Source organism: Miniopterus natalensis, chromosome 5 (genome assembly GCF_054644295.1).
Source record: "Miniopterus natalensis isolate mMinNat1 chromosome 5, mMinNat1.hap1, whole genome shotgun sequence".
NCBI classification, from domain to species: domain Eukaryota; kingdom Metazoa; phylum Chordata; class Mammalia; order Chiroptera; family Miniopteridae; genus Miniopterus; species Miniopterus natalensis.
The window spans coordinates 90,167,502-90,186,794 of NC_142085.1; the positions used below are offsets into that span (position 1 = coordinate 90,167,502).

General features: G+C 42.7%; 1 protein-coding gene across 2 annotated transcripts in view; it reads right to left on the reverse strand.

Annotated features, from left to right (window-relative positions):
• The window catches only part of PDE10A (phosphodiesterase 10A), a 168,119-nt gene that overhangs the window by 17,911 nt on the left and 130,915 nt on the right, over positions 1–19,293 (reverse strand). For both annotated transcript variants that reach the window (XM_087817742.1, XM_087817741.1), the window contains exons 12-18: positions 18,646–18,738; positions 16,097–16,283; positions 9,746–9,888; positions 7,580–7,663; positions 5,751–5,901; positions 4,216–4,371; positions 699–871 (exon numbers count right to left, since the gene is read on the reverse strand). In XM_087817742.1, coding sequence (XP_087673868.1) covers positions 699–871; positions 4,216–4,371; positions 5,751–5,901; positions 7,580–7,663; positions 9,746–9,888; positions 16,097–16,283; positions 18,646–18,738 — 987 coding nt within the window. The remainder of the gene's footprint in view (positions 1–698; positions 872–4,215; positions 4,372–5,750; positions 5,902–7,579; positions 7,664–9,745; positions 9,889–16,096; positions 16,284–18,645; positions 18,739–19,293) is intronic.

Consider the following 19,293-nt stretch of genomic DNA (forward strand, 5'->3'; position numbering starts at 1 on the left):
AACTCAAGAAGCTTCCTGTAGAATGGCTTCCCTTTAAAAGTACCAACTCCTGGAAGAGAGCTAACTCCAGCGCATTAACTTTTTGTTGATGTCACAGGTAAACCTCAAGACCTGTATAAAGTAGAGCTGCATTTGGAGAAGATACATTTTATATTCACTTCCGTCTGCATTCTGTAGTCTACATCTTTTACTCAAAATGTATAAGGAAATGGTCAGGAACTGTTTGTTCGGGGTTAGCATTTTCACTGCTGCCTGCCTGCAGAATTAATGCCCTCTTCCTTGTCTGATACGTTACTGTGTTAAGCTTCCGGTTAATTATAAATACTTCAACATGAACATACTGTGAAGTTAAAATTTACTTATGTAAAAAGGTGAGGAGATTCTTTCCATTTGAAAAGTTTTATAAAAATAAAAAAGTTACAACTGAAAAAAATTTTTAAAAATTTAAAAAGTACCCACTCTGTGTGACCAACTAAAATTCCAGTTCCCATTTTAATACTCTCACAGTACACTGTCAGAAACTGTGTCAAATAAAAAAATCCAGAGTCAATAAAAAGTGCACGTATGACAATATATCTGCATGTTTACATTTCTACTGTCAAGTATAAACCTATGCCAAATTACATTTCTGTTTTTAAATATAAATTTACCACAAATAACACTTCCTGGGCTTGTCAACATTTGAAAATTCTGTTTACCTATGTGACTGGTTGTTGAGGTTCAGCGATCCTGTCTGGTACATCTCCTCCAACTGCTTCCTGTTCCCAAAGTAGAGGGCAAGGTCTGTGGCGATGATGGCTTTGCGGATGATCTCAAGCACCTGCTCGTACTCACTGGAGCTCAGGGTGGAGAAGATATTGTGCCCTTCCAACTGCAGAGAAATACAGACACATGCCACCAATACAGCACAGCTCGAACCTGTGGCATTTTCAGTTACTTGAAACAATACAGTCAGTCGATGCACTGGCACAAAAATGACAGGTTTGGGGGGAACAAAAGGACAGTTTGAAACAACTAATGGAATTAAGGTTTTGGTTCCTCTTTAAGCTACAACAATGAAGCTACTACTTAAAAAAACTATAGTAACATTCTTTGTTATCACCAAATCCCAGTGACTTAACTAGTTTTTGGATATTTCTAATAAGTAATTAAAGGACTGGAAAATGTGAAATATTTAAGTAAAAAACTTTTCTTCTTAAATTAAGCACAGTAGTAATGTTTATATTATACTGAAAATTAATGGGCTTAGAAGTCATCTATATGCTTGTCCACGTCAGCAAGCCGAATGAACACTAATATCCTGTGTCTTTATCCCAGAAGAAAACATCCCACAACCTCAAAATAAAGTGAACTTCATCACATTAAAAACTCCCCCCACAGGTGAGAACTTTCATGCAAACACACACCGAGGTGCGAAACCACAGGGCCGCCCTCTCTTCTGTCCTCAAGGAAGCTGGGCGCAGCAGAGCCTCTCCCACCAAGGCCCAAACAGTTGTCATCTGGATGCTAGTCCCAGAATTCTTCTGTATGGGAATCATTTTATAACTTTCCACAGTAATTTCTCCCTCTGAGAATTTTAAGATTTTATTTGTAATTGAGATAAAAATGGGTTGTTTTTGTTTAAACAGAAAAGGTTGAGATAATTAAGATGCATTAAATCTGTGGGCTCATCAATTATTTTTTAATGATTTCAGTATCAGTCACACAGTCCTACCACAAATTGACTTTTTTAAATCTTCACTCGAGGATATTTTTTCATTGCTTTTCGGGGGGGAGTAAAACATCCATGTGAGAGAGACACATCAACTGGTTGCCTCCCACACTCACCCTGACCAGAGCTGGGGATCAAGCTTGCAGTCGAGGTACATGCCCTTGGCCGAACTGAACCCAGGACCCTTCAGTCCCCAGGCCAATGCTCTAACCACTGAGGAAAATTGGCTAGGGCCACAAATTGATTTTTAAGTGTTTTTGTTTGTCATAAAGCTACAGTCACTGGCTGATAAAATACATTAAAACTTAAAATTATCAAAGTGTATTTCTTACAAAATCAGACATCTCAGTAGCACACTGTCTGCTCCCTCTCACTCTGAAGTCAAGCTGTCTGTGCATTGTCTGTTGTCATCCATCAGAGTCTTCCTGTATCACTGACTCTAAGGTTTCATAAATATTTAAATCATCCTACGATGGATGCAGAAGATAGAGTTAGTTCTAGCTGGCTGTGTTCCTAACAGTAAGTCTGGAAAACACTTTCAAATCCATGATTTCACTTTCAAATTACAAAATGTAGATGTCTTTGATATTTATCTGAAGTATTTGCTGAAACATTAATGGGATGTTTCTTTAACAACACTTCTAATCCTGGTCACCTGTGATTTCTAGGGAAGCCATCGCACTGAAACAGCTTTCATGAGCAGCTTTCAGGAGGCGGGCGGGGAGGAAGTGGTAAGGCGGGACTGCAGCCCGGCACAGGGAGGAACCCTCGGAGTGTTCAGATGCAAAGATGCCTAATGCTTATTCTGATATTTAGTCACCTGCTGCATGGAACCACTCACTAAAAAGCATGACAGACCGTAATTCAGAACACAAGCTCTGGATCAAGTAATTCTAGTGTTTAATCCCGTTCTGCCACTTCTAACTCCATGACAACGGACAAGTTCCTTACCTGCCGTGAAGCTCATTGTTCTTATTTGTGAAATGGAAATAAGTAATTCCTACCTCACAGGACACTACAGAAATGAAAACCATGAATATGTACAAAATCTTAAGTTTCTGGTTTATAGTGAGTACTCAGTAAGTGATGAAATGATGATGATGGTGACCGTGACAGTGGTGATGCAATCTACCAGTATAATTTTTGGAGTCAAATTAAGCGGGAGAGAAAGAGAAACAAACACACAGATATGCCCAGAAATGAATCTGGTAGCCAGAGACCATTTCTGTTCTGAACACATCTGCAGGGAAGGACAGATTCTAGTCAGCCTCTGTGTCATACATGTCAGGCTGTTAGTAAAGGCAGTGTCGGGTGTAGTGCAACAATTTCGTTATAAATGCAACAGACAACAGTAACTCTCTCTAGTACAGACAACTGGAAGAACACTTGACTGTGTCACAGGAATGAAAATGTCCTGGGATCCCAAAATGCTGGGCATAAAGATAACTCTCTTCAAATCTGAACATATTTCAAAAGTCCTAGATGATTCAAGATTAATGGAATACTGAGAAATTTTTCTTAATAATGAGAATAATCATTCCTAATTGGTCTGTTTTCTAAAATTCTGACTTAACATGGGATATTTACAGAAGGCAAGTAACAAAAAAGGGGTAGCTTCAGTTTTGAAAAGAATCACTAACGTCTCACAAGAGAATAATGTGTTTAATACCCCAACACTAATGGTTCTATCGCGATTATTGAAAATAAGTGAGTACAGAGTTTAGATAAGAAAATGAAGCTTAGCTATTTTCTTGGCTGTCACTGTCCACACAAAATCATCTCCTTATCTGAAGGCATTCTACTTACATACTCCCACTGAGCCACCTAAACCCTCTGCCCCAGGGAGACTCATCTACTCACTTTCCCCTAAATAAAATTTGCGATTCCCAGTTCCGAACTTGGCATACATTGTTTTGCCAAATCTGAGGTCTCTGACACTCCCCATTTCTGCTTTCACATGACCATGTGCCCACATCAACAGACTCAGGCCCAGCAGCCTGCAGTTATGGAGACCAGTAAAATGCAGGGACTGTCCCCTAGGCCATGACTCAGAGCAGAGGGGAGCTCACTCAACTACAAAAACCTTAGTACAAAGTGAAACAACTGAGATATGTGTAGGTTACAGGGGCTCCGGGGCCATGCCAAAGGGGCACACTGCTGCCTAGCTGTGTCACAGAGCACTGTTCCTGTAGGAGTGAACATCCGAGCTGAGCCTTAAGGACAAGGAGAAGCTGCCCACAGAAAGGCAGGACTACAAACAGAGGGAACTGAGACAATGGCATGGCATTAAGAAACAGTCTGGAACTAGAAAGTGTAGGGTACCATGTACTTAAGCATCAAATGTGATTGCAAAAATATGTTCAATATTTTCATGAAGGATTCTTGACCCAAATCCACAGTTACTAATGCTGAATACGAGGTTCTGGAAAGAAAGCACCCTCTACTCTTAGAGATGCTCTGAGAAGAGCATCCCACAGCTGGCGCATGTGGCCCGGCTGTCCCACCTGCAGGATGGACACGGTCTGGGAGAAGTGATGCTGCTCCATGGTGGACGTGCTATAGAGGGCGGCCAGTGGGTGGTCGAACTTCTGCAGGTAGCTGTTACTGAAGCCCCTGTGGTCCAGGTCGTGACACAGACACGCGATCAGCAGCCCTTTGCGCTTTAAAAAACAACACAGTGCACAGGTGTTCAGAACCAAGGACAGGCAACGAGACCCACAGTTTATCATTCCTGCCACACTGCCTCTGCATTAGCACAGCAGCATCCTATGAAGCTCTGAAATTCTAAATAATCTAACTTATTTAAACCTCTCTGCTCTGCTGCTTGTGAACTCGAGAGTCAAGTTATTCCTGAGTTTTCCTCCTCAGCTCTGGGAAGAATGTAGGTGGTATCAAGTGAGAGCAGATGTTCCCAATTATAGAGCAAGCAAATTGCACAAGGAGAGGATAGTCTCAGTCCTTCACTAACATCTATTTGGTGTTAAATTCTAACAATGTCATGGTCGTTATAAATCACGAATGTAGCAACTAAAGCATACGACATGTGCAAAATGGCAAGTCACATAAAAGGGGAACCTACAGAGCAGGCTGGAAGGGACAGTGGGAGGCAGGCTAAGGGCAGGGACCTGAAGACAAGGATGAGGCAGGAGGCTCTGGGAGGAGTGGGTGGGAAGTGGTTAAACCACATGGTTGTAGGTGGGCCTCCCGAGTCAGAGGGTCAGGAAGGTAGCCCGGGGACGGAGAAAGACAGGAGGGGAGGTTGAAGACCTTACAGGCCTTATACCCTGCATGAACCAGAGAATGACAAGGCACTTTATCACAGAGATGATGGCTCCCTTCTCTCCATGGTTAGATATCCCCTGAAGCAGGACACCAGTTACAGAGGAGTAGAGAGGGGATTTGAGTGAGAGCTTGCTCAGGTCTCACTGGGACCAGGTGGACAAGATGACTTGGTGGTCAGGTTGCTCCAGACCTGGGATGTGTGTCGGGGGGGGGGGGGGGGGGGTGCAAGGCACTCTGATTGTCCAGTGAAGAGCAGGGCATGAACACAGCCAAGGCTGTCCTGGAACCTTCCCGCTCTGAGACTGGATCCACCTCTGGGTATGGGAAGGCAGGTAAAGCAGTGAAACACCTCGGAGCCTCTGTTTCCCTCTGTGAGAGATCACATGCACGCATAGGTCTGAGCTGTACTTCCTGCTCGGGTGGCCCATCAGTGGGGTGTGCCTACATACCCAGGGCATGGGGCCATGGGAAAATCACTGTGTTATGTCCCTTTAGAAGACTAGCTAAGAAGGAAAGGCTACAAAAATGACTTTTTCCTAGGGAATATTTTAGTGAAGTTGGAATTTGTGCATTATACTTCTTAATACAAAACAGTATGATACATGCCTGGGAATAGCCCTCTATAAAATGTGCTTCCATTAATTTACAGAACCAGGATTTGTCCTGGAACATGTCACATATTCACATCTTTGCTCCAGCCAGAGCATGAAATCCACTCAGGCTACTCGCATGAGAACCCAGGCGCAAGCGCACGCACCTCCAGGTCAGTGAAGAGCCCGCGGTTGTTCTGCAGGATGGCGTACATGCAGTGCGCCACGGTCACCGCGTGCTTCCAGTTGTGGTATGGGACCCGCCGGTAGTTCTTCTTCACGGACATGATAAAACGACACAACTTTTCAAGCTCAAAGCTGTGTGGAAAGAAATTGTGACAGAAACCGGCAGTCAATACACACTAAGAGGCCTCTGGTTTGGGCACACATGTCCGCACAGCATGTACCACAGCCTGGCACCCACATGACCTCCAGGGGCACTGGAGCCTCACTCGCTGCTTCCCTCTGACTCTCTGGCCAGTTCAGGGAGGAGGCTCTCTAATAGCTTCTGTTCCAATTACCAACTGGCCCACCAGGGAGCAGGGACCAGGAGGGCCTGCGGTTCCCCATCACTCACTCCCATCCTCCTCCTCACCTGGCGGGCATTTCCTACATCCCACAGAGCTCACAGACAACATAATACCATCTGATGCAGAGTATTCTGAACTATTAGTTCCCAAAAAGCATGTTCAGATTCGCAAACTACAAACGTGTACCACATGTTTCTAGACGAGTGATTATCTTTTCAAATGAATCCAAATGATATGGTACTCAAATTACTAGTGCAAATGACTCTATCCCAACACAGTACGTGACAGAAATGACATTTTCATTATACAATATGGTTATCATATTTTATATTAGTATCATGTATTTATACTTATTTAACGGCTTATCAACTTTCTCAATGGATTTTAAGGCAGCTGAAAACAAAAGCACATCAACACTAAACAGGGCTCTTTCGAATATCAAAGAAATGAGAGTTCAAAAAATGTCTAGAAATATGTAACTTGTATTTTCTCCACTGAAAATGTTCACATCCTTAAAGTATAAGGCATGTCATTTTAAGAGTTCCAAATGGTCAAACCTTCAGTTGATATCTAAAAATTAGCTAGAGTTAGTCACCCTGTGTGCATCCTTTTAAAAGAGTAGTAGGTATAAGAGAAAATGCAGGCTTCAGTAGTTCTGGGGAAACTGAGAGCCTCCACCAGCCACCAGGGACTAAGGGAGAAGACAGGAGAAGAAAATTGTTCCTCTAGGACAGGCCACAGTGAGAAGGAAAGATGGGCAATGAAAGCAGGGTCACCACTACATTACTGATGAAATTCTAGACTGTGGATTATAAGACTTGTTTCTTTCACACCTACTCTGACTGATCTATAATGTAAGTTGAAAGCTGATGCAAAATGTATGCATATATTCCCAAACACACTTCAAAATAGTATGCAATTATGTGGAGTGATAACCTCTATCTCTTTCAGTTAAACAGTCACCAAGTTCATTCGGCCTACCCTTTAATGATCACCTGGTCAGGTGCGTGGTTGTGAGTGGGAACAGCCATACAGCCAGAGAGCTCACAGCCGCTCAGGTAAACACGAAAGGTCTGTAGCTTTGTCCAACAAGGGTATTAGCCTTCTTAACTTTAAATACTTAGAAAAAATCATTTATATATGGCATATTTTATTTTTTTATTTTAAAATATCTTTATTGATTTCAGAGAGAGGAAAGGAGAGAGGGAGAGAGAGAGAGAGAAAAAAACATCAATGGGAGTGTCATTGATCGGCTGCAGCCCGCAATCCAGGCATGTGCCCTGACCGGGAATCGAACCCCAATCGCCTGGATCCTAGGTTGACGCTCAACCTCTGAGCCACGCCCAGCCGGGCAACATATGGCATATTTTAATACCCAAACAAGAAAGTGGCAGGCCATATGGGGAGGGGGAGGAAGAGGCCATTTCACTCAATAGTTTGAAAAGGAAGTTTTAGGTCATTCATACCAGGATGTCCCACAGGAACGATGAATCATATAGACAAAAATCCCAGGCCACATGTTTTCGAAAGGACCAATGTCAAAGTGGAATCTGAAATGAAATGAAATGAAAGGAAGGCTCAGTTTATTCCTAAATATAATCAATATACACATAACAAGTAAAGAAAGCAATGTAACTTTTTGTCTATTGAGAAACTGAAAAACGGGGAGTTCAGCCATCTCTCTCCCTGCCTTTTCAGTCACATCTCTGTTGTATTTAAAGGTTCCCAGAGGAAATTCCTCACATTCCTTTAGGAACTTAAATCACTATTTGCTTAATTTTCTGTTAAACAATATGTAAAAAAAAAAAAAAAATGTGGTGGTTAAACTATATTATGAATAATACACACATCACACAGCTTATAGGTAAAGGGGGAAATTGTAAAAAATTACCACAATTTTACAGAGTTGAAAATCATTTTCTCCTATTTAAATCCAGAGAAAAACTTCACAAATATAAGCATCCAAAATTATAACCCATTTTTCACTTGCTAATTTAGTTACTAACATGTAACCTGAATAAAAGAGTGGTAATGGTATAATATTAAAAGAAACCACTGTCCTCTAGTCACAGTATTTCTGACACCAAAGGTGTGAGTTTCCACATAGCAGTTCTCCAGTCCTCTGCAGACACCACTTGATGCTCTACAATCCAGGTCAATCCTGACACCACCTGGAATTGGCACAGACCCCACAGGCTAAGTGCTCAGCCCTAAAGCCTGACCTCACTTTAGATCACAACTGCAGCCCAGCCACCCAGATTTCTGGCCCACCAGCTACACAGCAGAGGTTTGACGATGCACTACAGCAGCTCACAGAACTCGGAAAAGCTTCACTCACCATTTCGGGTTTATTATACAGGATACAAGTCAGAAAGAGCCAAGTGGAAGAGGTGTGTGGGCAGGTTCTGTGGGCAGGGGCACAGAGCTTCATGTTGCTCTAGGCTCCCCAGGGCCTTCCCAGGACTTTGACGCTACACCACTGGACAGCTCTCCGACCCTGTTCAGGGTTTCCGGAGGCTTCACTCCCCAGGCACGGCTGACTAAGTCACTGGGCTTTGATGATTACACCTCAGCCCTACTTCCTGTTGCCCCCCAGAAGTTCTATCACATGGCTTGTTCCTGAAAACCAGACTCCTTCCCCTAAGAGTCTTTCATCGACACAAACCCTTGTAGAGTTGAAAGAGTTTTATTACAAATAAGGAAAGGCACCCCGTCTCCCATATCACAAGGGTTTTAAGAACTCCTGCCAGGAAATAGCTAAAAGACCAAATATATGTATTTCTTATTATAATACAATTTATACTATACATACCACTGAAAGATAGACTAAGGCATATTTAACATTTTAAGAATTGATTTGAGTGAACATTAATTCAATCTGGCAGCGCCAACCCGACGTGGTTGGGAAGGCTGCACCCAGGAGCCCGGAGAGACACAGAGAAGGGGCAGCCGAGAGAGGAGCTCACTGACTGGCTGCAGGTGAAGCCGAGAGCTCTTTGGGACGGGCTGTCCTCAGTGTTTCCATTTCCCACCTAGGCCACCAGGGCAGTGAGGTGACCTCAGACTTATGGCCTCCTTGTTTAATTAATTTAACACCACTATCTTCCTTATTATACGGCAATTATCAGCTCTGGGTCACTTCTGAAAATTGTCTATGTAGTTAAATAGTGTTAGCTTGTATTGATAATGGGTATACAAATTATCAGTGGTTCTACCACCAGTAATTACATATATTAGCATATATTAGCATGTACAGCATAGGACTGGAAAACAGTGTGAAAGTTGAATTAATTATTATTAACTTCTCAAACTTAATTTGTAAATTTAAATTTATACAGAAGACTTTTAGATATTTGATATTAAATGCTATTTAAATATTATATAGTGTAAAGTGTACAAAAAATAATTAGGATGCTAACATTTAGGTTAACTCATTTCAAAATTGTGTTCATTTTTTTAAAAAATAATGAGATCTGGACAAGTTGTAGCATAAGATGTGGAATCACCTGGGGAGGGAAAATGGCAGCGTGAAACCGCATATGATTGGTATTTGCAACTATAATTCTATAACCCATTTCCCTTCAAGTTCGATCAAGTCTGTCCCTGAGGAAACGGCGCAGGTGAGCACTCACAGCTCGATCTCCTTGCAGAGGCGCCCGGGCAGGCTGAAGCGCATGAGGCCCTGCCACTCCTCAGCCGTGCAGATGCTGTGGTAGGACAGCTTCTCCATGGTCACCCGGTAGATGCACTCTGAGTGCCGAATCCTGTGGTACATCTGGGGGCAGACCCCATAAAGAAAACGGTATGTCGTTAAAGTTCAGGATCTGGTATAAATGAATCAGAAATGCAATGGAAACTACCTTTACCACCCATTAACTGCTATTCCTATCTCTACCACTTCCACCAGCACTGGAGATGCCTACACAGGTGACACTAAAGATAAAAGTGAGATTGCTAACTGTTTTAAAAGACTGAGCAATCCTGTAATGTGTCTTTTCACCACTCTCTCCAGGCCGGGAAGAGATTCTTGGACTCCCAGCTATAGGAAATGAAAATCTGTTTGTGGTTTATCAGCCACTCAGTCTGTTTTGGTAGTCTGTCATAGCAGCCTGAATGGATATAGACAGAGACTAAGTGAGCCTAGAGTTAAGATATTTTCTCTCTGTCTCCTTTTAAAATATTGAGCTTAATTCTTGGTAATCTCAAAGTCCGCCAGTCCAGGGAGTCTCTACAATCAATGACTATGAAGTCCTTGGTTAGTGAAGAATTTTGGAGATGCATAAATGTACACTCCTTTAGCAATTAGGTGCACACGCACTGTGCTAGTATATAGTTTATGTTATAAAACACAAACTAAAAGAGAAATTTTTAAAAGTATATGTTTTTGTATCTTACTGAACAAGACCTTTTGTTCTTATTAAACAATTATACATGTTAAAATAAAAACATGTAATTAATGTATGTTATCAGTTGTCAAGCTTTTTCTTTAATACTCTGTGAGATGGTGACATCAATGTCTGGCTCAGTTTAATTTATTTCAATAGTCTGACTTTCAGTTATAGCATTCGAGAAGGTAGTGCCAGAAAGTGGGTAGATCCAAAGAAAGTGGGTAGATCCAAATGGAACAGTAGTCCTGCTTGTTCTTAGACATCCACTTATAACTTTGTTCCCTAACTGCTAATTGTTTGGTTGAAATTCAGAAACATTTCTATTTTTACTAATGTCAATCAGTTAATCCTGAAAACAGATCAGCTGAATCTTTACATAAAGGGGTGGGCAAATGTAGGTTTATAGTTGTGGGTACGTGAAAGAGAGTCTATTCTTGTATTATTAGTGATTAATTTTTGTATTATTTTCAGTATGAACAACTGCACACCTACTTTTGCCCACCCTGTATTATCTAACAGGCTCGACACAATGAAACAACGTGCAAACATCTATCTTCAGAGTGCTCTCTTCCTGACATTAGTTTATTTGGAAAAGCAGTTATTTTGTTCAAGGTTAATGTTATTTGCTGTGTGACCTTGGGCAAGTTACTTGAGCTTCATGTGTCCATATTTTCTTATATCAATGGAAATCATAAGAACCTCACTCAGCACTTCTGTGAGGCTAAATGAGTTTTTAGATGTGAAATGTCCAGGACCACACCTATCCTGGAGCGAGTGTCAGATCAATGAGGGCAGTGTTCAGAATGGTCACCTTGTACTCACCACCTGGCCCTGAAAAGGTACTCGATACTTGGGTGAGGAATTCAGGAATGATTAAAGTTGAACCATTTATTAAATCTGTCCGTAGCCAATTAGTTTCACCCTAACAATGATTTTGTCCACATTCTATTGAGGTTCAATGTCTTCTGACCCACAGTGTATAGGGCTAACCTGCTCTTAAGGACTTCTCTTTCAGGCACAAACCACAGCAGGTATTACTGTCCTGCTGGCTCTTGCACTCACACCTAAGTTGTTCCTTAAGACTGTAATACGCAGGAGTAAGTTAATGGGCTGTTTTAGTTTTAAAAGACTTTCAGTCTTTTTTAATAGTTATCCTTCCATTGATAGTGCCAACAATTATGTATTAAAAGTAAAATAGAGATGTCGTTCAGAAAGCTGGCCCTTTAATCCAATAAAAGGGGTAAAACCTAATAGAACTACAGATAAACAAAAGAGAATAGACTCAGTGAGTGCTGATCTAGCCCACGTGCCTGGCCTTTTGGACAGGCCTCTTAATCAGACCAGACCATGGCGCGAGCAATAATAAAGTGACATGATCCTAATCAGGACCAGAAACAATTTCCATGGAGGAAACATGCTCTTATCAAGGACATGATGCTGTGTTAAGGAGCAGGAATATTTGAGTTTCCCAGGACCAACACTTACTCTGACTGGAAGACAGCCAGCAGTTAAAAGGCTTTTCACACTTACGATCTTCATAAATACTGATGTACATTCTCCACAAAGAAGAAGAATTTGAAGGAAAGGCAATAGTCTGCAGATGGGACTAACTGCTTGGGACGATGCTCATTAAAGGAGGTCTTCCTCATCGTCACAGGATGCTGGGGGGAAAGTGCTCAAACCAAGCAAAGCGAACTTGTTCAGGAGAAAACTTCACGTAAGCTGCAATGAGGATGGGAGCTCAGGTCCTGAACTCCACCCCAGTGCTCTCTGAACCATGTTTCACCGAGGAAGGCTCTGGGGATCCTGCAGTAAGGACCAGCTGCCATCTTACTGAGACAGATGTAAAGCAGGGAGCTGCATCTTTGTATTTAGGAGGATGCTGACTCATCAACAAAGCAAGGACTACTCTAAAGAAGATGGGATGTGGTCTTTTTCTGAATTGGAGTAGCCTTGACAAACCCAGGACCCAGTCTTCCTCAGACTGAAGCCAGGGAAGGGAGGTGGGGAAGGCAGGACAAGAAGGCAGTTACTCCGTTTTTCAGTGGGAGAAACTCTTGAAAACAATGTGATTTCTAAGCATCAAGGAGAATAAATACTGTAGTAAAAATGAAATGGTAAGGAACTCTGAGAGCTGAGGCTGCATTGTATGGATTTCAACATGCACCTTCAAGGCAACGGCCCCTGGGTCTACAAAAACCAGGGCAGGAGAGCGTCCCATCCAGAGCTGGCTAGCCTGGGGACAACCTGGCTTGACAGGTGGCACATACACCACCTGTCCCTGTTGGAGAGTGGAAATAGTTTCCTAGTGTTCAGAAAAACTGAAGTTGTTTCCAGTATGTTTATAAAAATTCCAATAATTTTACCCTAAAATAACTTACCTAAAATAATCAATGTAAAAAGAGAACGTCTATTAACTATGTCATGACTTCGCAGAAGCAGTGCTGTTTTTGTTTAGTTTGGGATTTACTTTGGTGTAATCACTCAATCATGATCGAACCCGGCTTTCATGCTGCAACAACCAGTGGATCAGAAGGGCTCTAAAGCCCTGGGCCATCCCCTCTGAGAATGGCCAGGTTAACTCAGCAGTGTTTAAATGGCATTTTCTTGAAAATGCACAATCAATCATTCTTCAAGGGATATGTCGGAACAGGGTACATTTTAGGAGCTTCCATTTCTACCTCCTGAACTTTCACACATACTCTTAACTAAAAATGAGTCTTCTCCACCTCCCATTTCAAAATAACTCCTTTCTAAAACTGCCCTAATATAACACAAAGGGGCAATTTAAAATATTGGTGTTGATGAGGTCTAGTCATGTTTTCTGAAGCTTTGTGAACCAACCTAAATAAGTTTTCAGCTAACAGATGACTAAAAATAATTTTGGTGATGTGACTATCAGCACTTTTAGGCATCTTAGCTTACTGGATGTCAATTTCAGAGAAACTACCACAATACAGCTCTCCCTGCTTCCACCTCCTCATGAGGAAGCAATTCTCATGGCCCTTTAAACGTAAGAGGGACAACGAGGAACACAAGTGGTGCTAATCCTGGGACCCAGGCTTCTCCGTGTCAAAGAGCAAGGTTCCTGATCTGGGAATGAGTCGCTGGGAGGGGTCTGTGGTTAGACTGGAGCTGCCAACATGCAGAGAAACAGAGAGAGAGAGACACACAGAGGCTTCTGTGTAAACTCTCTTCTGAAACAGTGAGACAAGGGAGGACGCTCCAGTGCAGAGACCTCAACCAATGGGTGTTGCCATCACCAGGAATGGGAGGTGCCTGCCTGCAGGGGTTCAGAGAACATACCATCTGTGATAGTCCTGTCAAAATCATAAGCTCAAAGCAAGCAAGAGGACACACCAGACAAACCAAATTAAGTACCCTCCTCAGATAACTGGCCTATGTGCTTCAAAAACACCCAGCCACGCAAGACAGAGTAGGAACCGCTCCAGATGCATGGAGGCTAGGGAGGCCTGCAGATCAAGTAAAGTACCTAGTACCTGTGGGGGGCTGAAGGTGTTCCCAAAATTCAGATGTTGAATAGACAGAGTCTTTAAAGAGGTAAGAAAGGTAAAACGAGGTCGACGGGGGGCCCTCATCCGATGTAACTAGTTCTTATAAGGAGAAGAGAGTAGAAAGCAGACAGGAACCGAGGAAAGACCACGTGTATTAGAATAAACTGTTAAGGGGCAACAGAAACACATGTTCAGAGAAAGAAAGAATGATGGACAGATTTTCCAGTCATAGAGCTGGTCACTGTTTTGGGTTTTTTGCTTTTTTTATTAATCCTCACCTGAGGATATTTTTTCCATTGCTTCTCAGAGAGAGTGGGAGGGGGGGAGGGAGGGGGAGAGAGAAAGGGAGGGAGAGGGGAGGGGGAGAGAGGGAGAAAGGAAGGGAGAGGGAGGGGGAAGGGAGGAGGAGGGAGAGAAAGGGAGGGAGGGAGAGGGGGAGGGGGAGAGAGAGGGAGGGAGAGAAGGAGGGGGATGGAGAGAGGGAGGGCGAGAGGGCGAGAGGGGGGAGGGAGAGAGGAGAGAGGGAGAGAGAGAGGGGGAATGGGAGAGGGGGAGGGGGAGAGGAGGAAGGAGGAAGGGAGAGGGAGGGAGAGAGGAGGAGGGAGAGGGGGAGGGAGAGAAGGAGGGGGATGGAGAAAGGGAGGGAAAAAGGGGGATGGAGAGAGGGAGGGAGGGAGGAAGGGGGAGGGAGAGAGGAGGAGAGAGGGGGAAGGGGAGAGGGGGAGGGGAGGAGGGAGAAAGGGAGGGAGAGGGGAGGGGGAGAGAGGGAGAAAGGAAGGGGGTGGGAGGAGGAGGGAGGGAGAGGAAAGGAGAGAAACATCGATCTGAGAGAGATACATCGACTGGCTGCCTCCCACAGGCACCCTGACCTGGGCCGGGGATTGAGCCTGCAACCAAGGTATGTGCCCTTGGCCGGAATCGAACCCAGAGCCCTTCAGTCCACAGCCCAATGATGCTCTACCCACTGAGAAGCTGGCCAGGCCATTATTTTAATGGGCTGTATGGGTATCCAGCTGCCACAGCACTTAGAGTCCACTGACTTCATTTATAAATGAAATAAATGTTCAGGACACACTGGGAATGACACCCACTGTAGCCTGTAAGCTACACAAATACAAGCTGTCAGTATTTTCTTATGAGAGATACAGACTCTTTCTAATGAGCCCAGTAACCACCAGTGTCCCCAGGAGAGGGTGCCTGGTGCTACAGAGGAAGCCGGGTGCTCTCGGGAACAGCACTAATGGAGCTGCAGAGTTTTCTCCAGGCCCTGAAATGTTCCTTTTTGCCATTTTGTTCCTAGTTCTAACGTTAGCTGTTCCTGTGAGTTCTGTGGTTAATCCTGAGGAACTTGGTTCTGTTTCCAAAAAAGCAACTTCTTAAGGCAGTAACTCCCACTTCTACTGATTGAGCTTTATAAAAAGGTTAATAAAATGTTCCCTAACTTCGAAATCCCAGTAATGTCAGGAAAGGCATCACAGAGCTCAGAGCATAGTAAATGTCCAACTCATTTAGAATATGAAAAAGTTTAGGAAGATGGTCAGTTCAACTATCCTGAACTGAGACTCCACAGGGCAAATGGACGCTCCTTCCAGTGCTGGTGAGCAAGCAGGGCTGCGTGAGGGCTCCGAGGGAAGCTCTGAAGGACAGCTGGGAGCCCAGCGGAGAGCTCCCTGGCTTCTTCAGGAAGAGCCTCTTCTGGCTGCTGTTCCCCACGAGCCCTCGCTCCTTCCACATAAGACTCGCAGATGCGGGCGGCACAAGTGACACACAGTGAGGGTTCCTAAAACGCTTCCTGTGCCTGTCAGCAGACATTGTGAAACAGGAACCTGATGCCTGAACATTTTACCTTTATTTAACTTTGTTTTTTAAAAACAAATTCACACCTTTAAATAAATAAAAAATATTAGATTTTTTTTCTTCCAAAGCATTTTAAGGCTTTTTCTAAAATATGAGCCACCAGGAATCACTGTTTTTAGTTTATGAATCAAACTGAAATGGAAAAAACACCCTTACGCTACGTTACTTGAAAGGTTTAAAGCTGCTGCTGAGAGTAAGGAAGGAGCTTAGAAGCACCACTTACATTGGCGCAGTGCAAGGCCAGCGCGCAGAAGACTGCGAACATCTTGAAGTTGTTCTCATCTGTCTTGGAGAAGGCACTGCCGCTGATCTTGTTGACCATTTGTACCACGCCGATCACGCTGCCCCGGCTCACAATGGGCATGCACAGGATGTTCCGGGTGGTGTAGCCTGTGTACAGGTCCACTTCCCTGCGGAGCGGAGGAGCCAGCAACAACACAAGGAAACAAAGATCAACAGAAGATAAACTACTTACTCTATCATAAACCTCAGCTCAGCTTTGCAATTTACATGTTTCTATTACAAACACCTATAACAGAACTGTTAGCTTCTGAATTCGAGGACCATGTGGCATTTGAAAGTGTTTTTAAAACCTTTTCAAAAATATTCTAACCAGTTTGTTCTTTTGTTTTCAACAGCTTTTCAGAGCAGTATCCAGGGGGCCTTCAGCTTCTGTACAGGTAAGTACCCAGCATTACTAAGAAAACACAAACTGTCGATTCAGGGGAAAACAGAATAAATGTGGTAAGAGGTCATGTTCCTTTGAACTCAGTTACATTCATAAAAGATGTAACTTGCTCAGCAAGCAGAAGTGGGAGTTCAGAGCAGGGTCCGAACCACCCCTCCTGTGTGTAAACAGAGCTCTCGTGGAATAAACCGCACCACCCTTAACAAACCGCCAGCAGCCTACAACAGAGACGCTGTGGCCTATTCAGCCAAAAGTACTACTACCTGATTCTCAGTAGAAAAGCTTTGCTGACTCTGACTTAGAGGAAATACGTGTTGAAAGTAAGGCTCTGCTCCACAGAGGCAGCGTGTAACTAAAGGCAGCTAGTGGATGGGAGTCTGTGTGCCTGCTTCTCCCACAGAGGCCAATGTTCCTGAGACACAGCACGCTGCTGTGGTGTATCGGGGCCCAGCCCTTTGACTCTGAATGGGACTCTGTGGTATGGATGTCACCTATTACTTGTCCATTCACATTAATGGACACTACTGCTGGGTAACAGTCAGCTTGTGGCAACTGTGAAAATGCTGCTCTGAAGACCTGCACACACATCTTTGTGCTGACAGATGTTAACATTTTTCCTGGAGAGATACCTAGGAGTGGCAGCTGACTGAGCAATCAGTGTTTACTTAACTTTATAAGAAACTACAAAACTGCTTTCCCAAGTGGTGGTACCATTACACATCCCATCAGCAAAGCATGGGATTCCCAGTTCCCCATATCCCTGCCAACCCTTGCTAATGTCAGTCTTCAAAAATCTTAACTATTCAAGCTGGTGTATAGTGGGTCTCACTGTCATTTAAGTTCACATCCCTCACGTCACACATCTCATCCTGTGTTTAACGGCCATTCACATATCTTCTGTTGTGAAATGTCTGTTAAAATCTGTGCTCTATTTATTAAACTGAGTTAACTTATTATTATGTTGGAAGAGTTGTTTATATATTCTGGATACAAGTATTTTGTCAGACATGTTTCATAAATACTTTCTTACAATCTGTCACTCATCTTTTCATGTTCTTAATACTTGACCTACATATTTTTATATGAAGGTTTTATAAAAGGATATATAAGTACTTTCAGTATTTAAGCACTAAAATAGCATTTGTTTTTTTAAAAAACAACAGGTTTTCTGAATATTCTCTATTATTTTTCAGCATACACTATTATTTTCAGCACACTATTGATAAAACATGTTACTAGGGTGTATCTGTGCTTATATACGAGTTGGGCATATTTGACAATCAAATATCTGGTAGAACTTCCTATTATTATTTTATTTAAGTGTCTCTTAAAATAAACTGAAAGTTTGATTTAACTGAACACTCTGGTCAAAATATCTGAACTATTACTCCCTAATATTCATAGCATCAATCTTAAGACTCAATTTCTACACATATATTAAAATTACATTTATATAATTTGGTTTCTCATTCTCCAAAGAAACACAAATCAAAATCTTTCTAAGCTCTCCTAATCCAACTTCAAATCTGATAAAAGCATGCTTTCAGTTCCTACTCTATATGTCAGGAAAAGATGACAGATGTCCGTAAGTATTTTCTCTAATCTTAAAAACAAAACTACAAAATAAGCATTATTGTATCCAATTTAAAGATGAGGGAACTGAGGCTCAGACATTAAGTAACTTACTCCAGGTCACCCTCAAGCTAATAAATGACAGAACAGTGATTCACAAGTGGGCACTTTCATCACTGTGTGTTATAAGCCCTTTAGACTGTGCTCAGGACAAAATGATGGCACTATAATGAAAAAAAAAAAAAAGTAGCTTCATAAATTTAAACTTTAGCTTTTCAGTTGCTTTCATAATATCTTAAACTCCTCTAGCTGGGTATCACTAATGATTTGGTGTCCATTATTGTGTAAATGTCTGAAAACACTGACTCCTGATAACAGAGTCGCTGCAAAGACAGCTCCCAGAGCACGGAGGGGAAGGGCACTGAGCTAGGACAGGAGGACTGGGCTGCACGGTGGTCTCAGCCAAGTGGGACAGGAAGGCAGCAGCTAAGGGAGCCATGAACTACCTGTACCTGTTAAAGCGTGGGTCTGCGTAGGCATCTGGAATGTTCAGTACCTCCCCCGTTCTTGCTACTTGGCCAGCAATTCCTTTCTCAATGGAAAATCTGCACAGATAAAAGAGAGTCACATGCTCATTAAAATACAGGTGCCGTAACATACTTTGAAACAGTTTACTACCACCAAATATTGAATGGAAACGCACTGCTGTATTTTAAATGCTTGAATTAACTTCATATTTACATACCCTAAATCATCTTATTATTATAAAATATGCAAAGGCAAAGCAGAAAAACACTGTGCAGTAATCACTTGAGACCTCAATTTAAGATACAGTTCAAAATACATGAACTTACACTGAATCACAAATTGAAATTGAAAAATCAATTAGCACTCTCCTCACTGACGAATGACAATGCTTTATGTTGGCAAAGTACCTTATAATTTACAGCATGCTTCAACATACATTTTTTGAGTCATTCTCACTGTGGTGTGAACTGAGGCTCATATGAGTCCAGTAATTTGCTAAAATTTCTAAAATATTAATGGTACAAGTAAAACAAGAACACAATCTACAGCAATGTACTTTCTACCACACATAGAGCCAAAATCGCAAGTTAGGTCCGATCTTGAGATATGACACACGACTGGAATTTTAAGGC